The 12,895-nt window shown below is 46.1% G+C and overlaps 1 protein-coding gene across 2 annotated transcripts in view; it reads left to right on the top strand.

The window, feature by feature from the left end:
* NEK1 (NIMA related kinase 1) overlaps positions 1 to 12,895 on the top strand; it is a 1,277,786-nt gene that overhangs the window by 702,797 nt on the left and 562,094 nt on the right. For both annotated transcript variants that reach the window (XM_085641815.1, XM_085641814.1), the window contains one exon: positions 368 to 511. In XM_085641815.1, the coding sequence (XP_085497941.1) occupies positions 368 to 511 (144 nt within the window). The remainder of the gene's footprint in view (positions 1 to 367; positions 512 to 12,895) is intronic.

Genomic DNA, 12,895 nt, shown 5'->3' with positions numbered 1-12,895 from the left:
GTGTTTTTGGAATGGCAAACAACATAAGTTTCCAACCTGTACCTTTGTAATGCTACACTGGAGCCTTCCCTTGGTTCTTACATTTTTTATGTATACTCCTTTTGAGCCACTTTGCAGCTAAACTTTGTGGCTTTGTGACAAAGGTAAGCTTAGACAGCATGCGTGTGAATGGGACAGTCAGAATGCAGAAAATATATATTTAAACATGGTATAACGTTCTACGAGATGTTTTGCAAAATGTATTGTTAATAGTTTGCTTTAAACCTAGTCAATTCCGAAAGCCTGCAGTACTTTTTATTTTAAGGTCTCTTTCCACTCTGTGACACGTATGACCAACATGGAAACTATTATTGTTTGAATTTTACAGACCCCAATGTTGGGGAGGCTCTGAAAGTAGATCTTGGCGAACCCCACAGAAGGGTTTGGAGGAAAAGCCCTGCTAATTCTTTATTGAAGGCTCTTGGTGAAGCAGAAATACAATGTCAGACCACAACTCTGCTTGTCCCCAGTGGTAAGTAGTAACATACCTGCTAAGACTTCGTATTGGTAATCATCAGCTTATTATGGACGTCTCTGCACAGGGCAGCACAGGTTTAAAAATATAACTATCTGGAGCACTTACAAAAACTATTGATATTCAAGGTGCATTTTACGTTCTCCAGGTATTATCTACATATAGATAATTAATGCAACGACTTCTTATTCTAATGTGTCTAACTTGTTTTATGTAGTCTAACCAAACTGTCTGTGGTTTGCTCACATCTTCGATAACTGTAGTAAGTTTTAAAAACAATTTTTAGGTGATTGGGGGGCAGGGGGCTGATATGGCCTCTGTATGTCTGTTTAAAACCTGAATTTAAAAAAAAGGTTTGCTGGTAAATGTTGAGTTGATTATTAGGAAAATGCTAAGTAGGGTTCTGACACCATGGTAATAAAGAGAATACCCAATACCTTCATTCACCAGTGGTACTTGCATGTCCAGGATCCACTGCAAGAAAATTAAACATAAGCACAATTAAGGCAGTTGCTTGTAACCAGATGAAGAAACATTTGCGAGTGTATTCTCCTCCTTTGGGAGAAGTAGATCTTTACTAAAATCTCCTGTAGCAGTGAAATACATGTTCCAGAAGCCTTGTTCCCTGGTTAGAGAAAAGAGAGTTAGCCACCCTGATAGAGAAGAACAGAGGAAAGACTCCAGGCTGAATAGTATCAAAATCCTCTATTAAGTCTTTTGTGTTGTATGGCATTGCCCTGTTCCATGTGATAACATTAAGTTTTAACCTTCTAATTGGCGATAAAGATTAACCGCTACAACTAGTAATTTAACTTCCTTGATAACACTCGGAAGTCGCTACCAGGTATCTAGTACCCAGTTGGAAGCAAGAGGGAATTGCTAAAAGACATCACAGCTGGTAATAACTCAATATTATAGCTTGATCAAGGTTAACACCCTGCCCCTTCCCTGAGGAGTTGGCCCTTACAGAGCATACTTTAAATCACAAAGCACCATCCTAATTCACCACCCTTACTAAAACAATAACTTCTCAGACCGAGTGTGACCCACCCCCTTCATCCATGACCTTCATAAGTTTCACCGTATTGCATCCTAACATAGATAATAACACTTTTAAAATATAATACATCTCATTTATTGGTTCTAAAAATAATTACTTTGATAAGGTAACACTTCCCAAAGCGTTTGTTCTTGAAATATAGAATGTATATTAATATAATATTAATTTATATTGAGGTTAGTGTGAAATGCTGGATTTAAGGATTAAGGGTATTGGTTTGGGGTTAGAAATGTAGGCTTCAGAGTTTGGGGTATATAATTAAAGGTTAGGGATATAGGGGTTTAGGTATCAGGTAAGGGAGTAAGTGTTAGTGGTTAAGGATATAGGGTTATGCTTTCGAGGGTTATGGATATGAAGCGTAGGGATATGTGATGGGGTCAAGGTTACTAGTTTTGGGGTATAAGGTTTAGGTTATAGGGCTAAGGTGTAAAGAGTTGTTGTTAAGGGTGTCATGTTAAATATATAGGGTTTTAGGTTTCATGATATTAGGTTGAAGGTATAGACATTAAGGATATCGGTTTATGGTGTAAAGCTTTTGGGGTATAAGAGTTATGGCTAAAGGGTTAGGGTGACAGGGTTTAGAGTATAGTATTGATAGTATGCGGAATAGAGGTTAAGGTTCTAGGGTTAAGGGAATAGAAATTTAGTAATAGGGTTATGCTTAAGGATAAAGCAATAGAGTTAAGGTGAGCACCACTGGAAATGTGTTTATGGTTGTTCATAGTTGTCAGATATTTTAGTTTTCTGTAAAAAACTAAAGAAATCAAGTGTTCGTTTTCATGGTAACACTACACAATTCATTTCAGTGGATCACACTATACTGTGAAACTGACGTAATTGGAAATGTTAAAAACAAACTGATTATGTTGTAGAAAAAAAACTGTTCAATTATTAAGGTACAACCACAACCAGCTACCTCAGACTGTGTGATGAGATAACTCTTCCACCCCTGGTCTACTCGGGGGCCACTTACTCCCAGATTGTTCAACCTTTTTGTCTTTATGTCTAGAACTTTGTTTTTTTGGCCATTGGTTTGGTGAATAATTCAACCTCCAAACATCCATTCGAGTCTTTTATAGTGATATCGAGGAAGTCTACCTTGCTTTTGCTATGGTATGATGTGAACCTCAAATTCGGATCCCCATGATTGAGCCAATCGAGGAATTCATTTAATTTCTCAATGTCGCCCTCCCATATGAAAAAAATATCATCAATGTAGCGGTACCAGCCCGCTACATTTTCGAAAAAGGGGGCCACCTCATTGTATATGTGTTTGGCCTCGAACTGGCCAACATAGAGACAGGCCAGACTGGGAGCACAGGTAGCCCCCATGATGGTCCCTTTGAGTTGTTTGAAATATTCATCCTTGAATAAAAAGACATTGTTCTTCAAGATCATATTGACACAACTCACAATGAATTCTGCATTGGCTCCACCTAAGTCCTGATCTCTCGGAATATCACGGATGACTACAACCGTATCATTTTGTGGGATATTCGTATAGAGAGACTCAATGTCGAGGGTGACCAGACATTGAGTCTCTCCACAGAAGGGGAGTCCCTCAACAAGAGAAATAATGTGGGCATCTCTCGTGGAATGTACAAGCCTCGCTCATGGACATTCCCTTGGCTGTTGCCTCTTTGGAGAAAAGGCACATTCAGTGCTGGAATTCTTTAAAGACAGCAGGGCTATAGCCAGGTCTTTGGGCCTTTCCATGGCCCCTCCTAACTCCAGTCTGCCTTCTGTCTCTATCCAGGGCCTCAGATGGGGGTTAGCTGTGTCTTTACCCTCCCAGCCAACCGGGCCAACAGGTTGTCCAAACTTTTTGTGGCGAAGGACGCAGTTCCCACTGACCACGTAAAACAGGTAGCCTGAAGTCTGGCGAGTCCACCACCCCCCAAAAGCCACAGATTCTAAACCTTTTAGTTTGCATTCCAACCATCATGGCCATCCAGTGGGGGGGGAGGATACACCATCACCTGCACCACTGGAGGTGAATAACATCAGATCATTGGGTTCTTCAGCTCATCCATAGGGGTTACTCCCTCCTCTTTCTGACCACCCCTCCACCCAGGCCATCCACTTTATGACAGACTGACGGAGGACTACCTCTCCTTACTCTGTCAAGAAGTGTCAGCTTTCTTGGCCAAGGGGACAGTAGAAAGGGTGCTGACTTAAGAAGTAGGTTACGGTTGCTATTCCTGCTGCTTTTTGGTGCCAAAGAAGTACTGAGACTTCTGTCCTATATCCGATCTCAATCTCTTCCTCAAGAAGGAGAAACTCATGATACTCATGCTCGCTCAGGTTCTGTCTGCCTGGACCCAGTGCAAGTACCATGCCCTGGCATTGTAGTGTTGGACTTGCAGGGCGCATATTTTCATATCCTCGTCCTGCCTACCCACAGACGTTACCTGCGGTTCAGTGTAGGGCAAGAGCACTTTCCATTTGCTGTGCTCCCTTTTCCCTTACCAGCAGCCCTTGGATGTTCATCAAGGTGATGGCGGTGGCTGCAGCACATCTGCAGAAATCAGGGGTGCTTGTCTTCCCCTATCCTGATAATTGGCTGTTGAAGCGAGCTCGCCTCAGGCAGTCGATTCCCACTTCCAGACTATGGCAAACCTTCTGCACTCGCTAGGGTTCATAATCAACATGCTGAAGCCACACCTAACTCCTCCTCATATGTTCCCCTTCATCTGAGCTGTTCTAGATACAGTGCAGTTACCAGCCTATCCTCCGGAGTAGTGAGTCCAGGATTTTCAGGCTATGATACCGATGTTTCAGCCTCTATCTTGGATTTCGGTGAGACTGACGCTGAGGCTGCTGGACCTCATGGCCTCCTGCACCCTGCTTGTGACTCATGTCGATTGGCATATGCGGGCTCTGCAGTGGGACCTGAAGTTGCAGTGGGCACAGCATCAGAGCATCAAGGGAATCTCTCAGACATGGTCCAGATATCGGAGGGAACTGCTACAGATCTGCAGTGGTGGCTGACCAACTGTGATTGGGTCAGTGACAGACTTCTCTCCCTTCCCCAACCAGAGCTGACTGTAATGACAGACCTTAAGGGTCTGCCGTATATGCGCTACCAGTGCATTTTATTATGCCCAGTGGGACCTTAACCTGGTTCTTACATTCCTGATGTGCGCTCCCTTTGAGCCACTCCACAACTGCCTTTCTTGTGGCAATAATATCTGACCGTATGGTCAGTGAGTTACAGACACTTTTTCAAATCCGCTGTACCTTACCTTCTACCCAGACAAACTGGTCTTTCAAACTGAAGCATCCTTCTTAATGAAAGTAGTACCTTTTACGCTCTGCCTCATCCCTCTAAGGAAGAGGAGGGACTCCACCAGCTGGTCCCAGAAATTGTGTTGCCGTTCTATCCTAATCACACTTGGGGGTGCCAGTTGGATAATCAACTCTTCGTGGGTTACGTCAGAACCAAGAAAGGGAAGGCAATGCAGAAGCGGATAATCTCTTGATGGATAGTGCTCTATTTAAAATGTGCTATGCATTGGCCAAAAAGCAACCCCTAAGCATTTGCTCGCTCACTCTACCAGAGCCAAGGCTGCAATCACTGCGTTAGCCCACAGAATTCCTGTCCTGGACATCTTTCAGGCAGCGACGTGAGCTATCTTGCACACGTTTATGATGCACTACTGTCTGGACAGTCAATTCTGGTGTGACAGTCACATTGCCGATTCGGTTCTACAGGACTTTTTAGTCTAATTTGTATCACAGCCTCACCTCCGGGGATGTATTGCTTGGGTATCTATTCTATGGTAGGGAACCTGCAGCTTGAAGTCTCTACCAGATTAAGAAGTGACTTACCTTCGGTAATGCGTTATCTGGTAGAGACTCTATCTAGCCTCAGATACCTTACCGTCTCTCCCATCCTCCCCGCTCTTTGAAGAGTATATTGTGTAAAGGTTTACCCTTTAAGGGCCCTAGCTTCGCACATCAGTGGTCAGTGTTCCTCCTGGGTCTGATCTTCTGGTGTGGAAGATGGCGAAAAAGAAACTAACATCTGCATGCTGGGGTTGCGCCTATATAGGCACCGTGCATGTCACTTCTGGCATGGACGCCACCACATGGGTACTGCTCTTCAAAAGTGTATGGATCCAGTCTGATGCATGGGAATACTTCTAAGGTAAGGAATCTGTGGCTAAATAGGGTCTCTACCAGATAAGGTGTTACCAAAGGTAAATAATTTGTTCATTACCATAACAAGAAACCAGACAGCATGAGAAAGGTAAAAGCACTGACAAGTTTTTATGCAACTTATTAGCAGACCCGTGACTACATTGAGTCCTTTACTCGCATCCCTTTTATTCTTGGTGATTGTGGCTTCACTTGTGGGTGACTTTTCCTCCTGTTTGCACTGCAAATTTGGATGGGATTTCTTCCACCAGCGTTGCACAGTGTAGCAGACTCATGAATATGTGTTCCTTAATTGCTAAACACCAAACAATGCGGTGTTGCAGCATTCTTGCATGCCTTGGGTTGTGTATACAACTCTTCATTGTCATTGTGGCTGTCACCCGATCGTATTATACCTATATCTAATTAGCCCTAGATGCATTGTGGTGTTGAATTGTTATGGCTTGTGATTTGGGGCGTCTCATACCTTATTGCATGACAATGGGACAGTTTGCTCAAAGTAGCAACTCAATTATGGCAACTAAGAAAGCTCTTAAGACCAGCTTGTTCAGTCATCAAAGCACAGTGCGTTCAGATACTATCAAAGTTATGTAATAAATGTGTTACTATAATTCCATTATGGTGATGGATCTGTACTGTGGTAGTGATGATCTAGTTACAACAGTTGCACTTTAAAAACAACAGGTAGCATAACTCGTATATTCATAACAAAGTCTAGATGTGGAACACAAGAGTCTTTAAGTTCCTGCTCAAAGATCAGGTGGTCCTTGTTGGTGTGTAATGCCAATGAGAGTTTGTACAGCATTTCTACTACACGCACTGAGAAATATCTGCCCCTCCATCCTCTGCTTGTGAGTTCATAGCAGGAGATAGGAGTAGGAACTGAGAGGTTTGGCCTGCAGGTGTAGTTGTCAACCCTGGAAGGAGAGTGGTCTTTCTAAGAAATCATGTGTATTCCAGATTGCTTGCAATGACACTCTCTGACCAGGCAACCAGTGCAGTGAAAAAAGGGCTGAGATGATATGGTGCTTCTATACAAGTCACAAAGCTGCTGAGTTTGGCAGACCCTGGTGTTGCAGTAGCAGGTTGTTGGAGATGGACATTAGTGCTGTATTCAATGCAAGAAACAACCAACACCAGGATACCTTGTACTTTATGAAAGTTGGCAAATGGAGGAAAGATTATTCTTCAGAAACCTAAAATAAAACAATGATGTCTTGAGACGTATATCTTTGTAGCCATGAACTTATCCATATTGATGTATAAATGTAAAGCTCTTACCTGATTGAGCTAGCTCATTGTGTGACAGATTTGTTTTTCAGCTGATCCCAATAAGTGCCGCAAAAAAGTAAATTTTTGTTATGTAAAGATGTTTATTTTTAATGTGTTTAAGGCCATCCATTGATCAATACAATCAATAATCAAATTCCATCTGAAGTCCTTAGACAGTGGTTTCAATCTAAAAAGATGCTGAAGGTCAAAACCTTGTGCACTGAAGATGTGAATTCATTTAATTAGAAGAAGGCGATATATAGTAAATAAAAATGGAATACATGACAGACCTTTCTTGAACCTTAAACTTTACATCTTGAAAGACAGATCTAAAGGGGGAACCAGCACATCTTTTTCTGTGCCGCAGGAAATTAATAATACAATATAAGGCTAGATTATACACACCAGACCCAAGCAAATTGGGTAGCCATTGATATCAAAGATCGTTAGCAGATCTAACAAAACCAGACACCATCTATGTATTGAGTTTAGCTCATGGTGCTGACCAGCATGTAACCATTTAGTGAATTTAACACTGCCTTGACTGAATTAGGCAATTACTTTCCAGGAAGCTCTGAATTGCTTAACCATATTCCTTTCCACCTGCTTTAAAAAATATGGTACGCTCCATATATGGCAGTAGGCAGTTTTACTCCTCCACCTGGCATTTCATTAAAGGCAATGATGCACCTAGTATTATAATCATGAATTGGTATCCTGAGTTGTACTGTTTTGAAAAGTACTGCACGCCAGGGTCTGAGAGGGGACTTTGAGCGAGTCCTATGCTGCGTCAGCTTTATCAACTGCAAAGTGGCAAAATTGTGATAGTATTCGATTATGGGGAAAAAAAGGGTTGAAGACACTTTGTTCAAATGTTATTAACATATTTTAGTTATTACCTTTTTTACTATAACATACAAACACAACCCCAAAAGGGGAGGCTGCCCTCCTGCCATAGGAGAGTGCAGTACATCTTCAAACACGCTATTAATGTTTGCTTCTATGATGTACACAAGACCAGTCTACAGCACTACCATTTGGCATCATACGTAAGTGTACAGTTTGTTCATGTCCCACTGCACACTTCCCACATATTACCATTTTACTCTTCCCCTGTTCTCTCCCTTGAATGTTGAAACATTTTTATTATTTTCCAAATCAACAATTACTGCTCATTACACAACGAGTCCCCGTGTCCCAATGGAGTACCGTCCCTCCTAACCCCAACTCGTTCCCGCCCCTCCCCGCCCCCATGTCAGTGTGCCCCTGTCCCCTACCTCACCCCCGATGTGCCCCCCCTTCCAATGAAATCATGTACGGACGCTCAATCCCTCTCTGTGCAAGCAGATCTTCCCTCTTGTCCAGGCCTCTGGTATGTGTCCAGGGACATCCTTCATTCCCATCCCATCTCATTCCCCAGTCCCCAGTCCCCCTCGCCTCTTGCCTATCCGACGTGCTCCCTCCTTCCCCTGCCTCAGATAGCAGCCCCTGGAGTTCCACTACCAACGCTTCCCATGCCCTGGCCGTCGCTAGCGCTTTCTCATCGTCTCTTCTAAGAGCCAACTGCACCCGGAGCGTTCCCTCCGCCCCCGCCCATCTCACTAACGCTGCCCTCCACCGCAAAAAGCTAGGCCCCCACCGGGATTTCCAGTGCATGGTCAATTCTCTCTTGGCCAATATCAACCCCAGATCATAGAACTTGCTAGTGACCTTCGTGCGACGGGTGTGGGGAAACCATAGCAATAAGCAAGCCCCCATCTCTGGGGTAATAGAGCGGTCTGTCACCTGATTCAAGCAGTCCACTACCTCAGCCCAATAGTCGCCCAACTGCGAACAGGCCCAAAACATGTGGCGAAAATCTGCCCCCTCTCCCCCACACCGTGGACATGGAGAGTGTGCCCCTCCGAAATATTGCAAGACCTTGGCCGGCGTCAGATACGCCCTATGTAACGTGAAAAACTGAACTAACTGAAACCATGCGTTCCTCGTCCCCTTCCAGGCCCTCCGCACTAGCGTGGACCATGTGGTCTCAGGGATCGCTTTCCCGAGGTCCGCTTCCCACTTTTCCCTCAGAGCGGCCAGAGGGTGCAAGCCCTCCGTCGACAATCGTCGATATAGGCAAGTAATGGCCTTGGTCGTCCCCGCCGCCATCATGACATATTGGCAACCCGCTGCAGTCGGCGGTTCCGACAGCCCCATATTCCAATGCTTCTGGAGGCTCGCCACCAAGGCCGCATGAAGCAAAAAGTTCCCCCGTGGGAGCCCGTAGGCATCCTGCAAGTCCTGGAAGGACAACAACACACCGTCCCGGAATAGGTCCCCTACCATCTGTACTCCCAGCTCCTCCCAAATTGCTAGCCCGGACCAATCACCCGCATGCGGGAGCGCTGTACACATCCCTAGGGGGATTTCCGGGGCGTACGAGCGGACTATGGCTGCCCGCCTTTGACACCTATTCCAACACTGCCGGAGGGTACGCTCCTCCAGGGTTAACTGAGTTAAGTCCAGTCGCTGCTGGAGCACCGTAAAGGCCAGCACATGCCGTGGGATCAACCTGCCCTGCGGGCCCTCCGGGCCTCTATACTCCCGGGCCACCGCCTGCGTGAGCCACTGAAGCTGGGCCGCCAAATAGTACCATTCAAAATCGGGGGCTGCCAGGCCCCCCTCCGCTCGTGGCCGCCGCAACGTGGTCAGCGCCACCCGCCGCCTTCCCGGACCCCAAATGAAGCCCGTCGAAAGTGCCCGTAGTCGCGCGAAATACGACGCCGGGATCCATAGAGGAAGTGTGCGGAAAAAATAGAGAAGGCGTGGCAGCACCACCATTTTCAGCAACACCACCCTCCCGGCACACGAGAGCGGGAGTGTGCTCCAAAACCCCATACTACCCCGCAGACCACGAAGTGCCCTGCCAACATTCCCTTCCAACAAATCTGCCTGGGTATGATAAATGTTAACCCCCAGGTAGCGCAAACAACTGCCTTCCCACCGGATTCGTCCCCCAGTCGGAGGTGTCCTGCCGCCCTGTGACAACGGAAACAAACATGTCTTACCCCAATTGACCTTCAGTCCGGACATGCGACCGAACTCCTTCAACAGGGCGACCGCTCCACTTAACGCAGCAGTCGCGTCCCTCAAAAACATCAGCAGGTCGTCTGCATACAGGGAGATATAGTGGGCGTCCCCCCTCAGGGAAACTCCGGAATAAGCACATCCCCGTCGGGCGTGAGCCGCCAGGGGTTCAACAGCCAGCGCGAACAACAAGGGGGATAGGGAACAGCCCTGCCTCGTCCCCCTCCGCACGTGGTAGGAGGCCGAGACAGTAGCCCCCGTCTTCACCCGGGCCGTGGCACCGCTATATAGCAAGGTGGTCCAATGTACAAAGTCCTCCCCCAAGCCGAACTCCCGCAGCACTCGATACAGATATGGCAATTCCACACTATCAAAGGCCTTTTCTAAGTCGACCGACAGTGTGCAGGCCTCCGATCCCCTGTTCTCTCCCTTATAGCAAAACTATTCAATGTCTTTTTATTTCAGTCTAGGCTGAGTCTGGGAAAGGCTGTGTGCAGTTTCTATCAGTTCTGAATAGCATTTGTCATGTTCGTTTCCTCTTCCTTTCGCTAGATAATTTTGTATCAGTGCCTACATATATCTTTATGTCTGGACTGAGGTGGCATGAGCTTTGAGTATGTCTCAAGCTACTTATCACTGCATGCTGCATCTCTGAGCCATTCTGATATTTTCGATGTTGGACACAGCCTCTAACATATAGCCTAAATGGTGCCACAAGCCGCCTTTCTGACAGAGACATGTTATGCATGTATCCCAGCAGCGCTAATAGCGTGGTGAGTATGAGGTGGTAATTATAACATCTGATAGTGTTTTACCCACTCTTGTCCCATGGATGTGTATCATCGGGCATTGCCAAGCCAGGTATAAGAACCCTGCTGCTAGGTCTCCCCACCTAACTTAGTGCTCCTCTGGATTGAGGCCTAGTATATGAAGGGCTTGTGGCATGTGGTATGCCCTATGTAAAAACTTGAAGTGTATCAATCTGAGTTTCTAATCTGGGGATAGTTCTCTTGAGTGTGCACAGCAGTATTCCCATTGTGAGTCTGTTATTGGCATTTGACCCTCCTTCATCCATTATGTTTGGCCATGGGGAAGCATGCAGGAGCCTGATCTTGCATCATGTTACATATGCAGGACACCTTTTTTTTAGGAGTTGAAGTTGCTATGATGCCCTTCAAGGTGCTGAACACCTGGTGGGGGGTGGGGGGTGGGGGGTGGGGGGAGGGTAATGGCCTTGACCTGTTGCCATGCCTCTCCAATCTTATAATACTGAAAAATGTCCAAAGCTATATGTCCTTTGTGCTCGAACACTAATCTAGGCTGTATGAACGCACCTGCCTGCACTCCTTTAGGTCACATATTGGAGGGATACTTCGGTTAAAGGCCAGTGGCAGGCTGGGAGCATATATTGCATCTAAATTTCTGTGGTCTTTAAGCTTCTCCCAAGCCCATATAGTGCATCTTGAAGTACTGATTTCAGCTATTGTTTTTTTGTTATAAAAAAGCAAACTATTGTATTCAGACAATGTGGCTTAATATTATCTGTGCCCACCACCACTTGCGGCTGATGTGGAGTTGGAAAATGCCATTTGTGTATGTATTGCGCCTGAGCACTTAACTACCACTATCCCTATTATGTACACATTTGATTTGCCTGTCAACATGGGTCAGCAGAAATATCAGAAGCACAGCGGTACCCAGCCATGCAATATGAGTAAGCCCCCCTCCCTTTCTCCGCGGTCCCATGCCATTAGTGTGTGATCCCTATTGCTTCAGGTTCCAATGCCTCTTGCGGATGTTCTATCAAGTAGCAGGTCAAGGGGGCCCATATGTCCCGTGGCCTAGAGGCACTGGGTAATAGCTCCGAACACGCAGTAAGCTGCTGCAGACATGTCACCAGATCAGCAATCCAGTCCTTAAATTTCAGGGCTCGCCCCCTAATCCACCGACAGGCCACCCTCCTCTTAGCCATTAAGAGCACTAGGGCAACATATTTCCGATGTGTTGCCTGTATCGGTCTGACGTACCCAAGCAATGCCATCAACGGTGTGGGTTCGATATGCGTATTTGTCATATGAGTCAGCGCCCCGAAGACCTGCCTCCAGTATTCATGCACCCCAGGGCACACCCATGCCAGATGCAAAAAGTCCGCTCCAGAAGCTCCACATCTGGCACAGTGGTCCGTATCTCTCAACTGATATCTATACATCTTAGCCGGCGTATAGTATAATCTATGCAGGTATTTATAATGTATCATGCGGAGTCTGCTGCTGGCTGTCACTCTCTCAGTCTGCAGGCAACAATATTCCCACTGCTCATCCGTAAGCGCCATGTCAAGCTCTTCATCCCATCGCGCACGGGAGAGTGGGTCAACCACCTCCTTCTGTGTGTGCACTGTCCTATAAATTTAGGAGACTAGCCGTGTGGCTGTCTTGCATTTAAGCATTATTTGCAGTGGGGCTAACGCCTGCGGTTCGTTGGGGAAGTTCGGAGTAAGGTTTCGGATCCCCTGTCGCAGTCTGACATACAAAAATATATCGAGTGGGGTTTGCTGCAGACCCTGTAACATCTGCTCTGCGGAGCGGAACTTCCCTTCATGATATAGATCCCCCCATGTCTGAAGATGCGTTTGTTCCCTAAATTTATGAAACAGCTTCTCCTGCAGCAGAGGCATATTCGGGTGATACGTAAAATGTAAGGAGGCCGCCTACTGCATGGGAGCGTTTTAAATGCGCCCAATCCGTTGCCAAGCTGTGATTGTACAAGTGATGGTAGTTGGCCCCTTGTCCCTGGGCGCAACCGGATCAAATAGCACTCCA

Source organism: Triturus cristatus, chromosome 2_2, assembly GCF_964204655.1.
Source record: "Triturus cristatus chromosome 2_2, aTriCri1.1, whole genome shotgun sequence".
Classification (NCBI taxonomy): Eukaryota; Metazoa; Chordata; class Amphibia; order Caudata; family Salamandridae; genus Triturus; species Triturus cristatus.
This window is presented reverse-complemented; position numbering and strand designations above follow the sequence as displayed.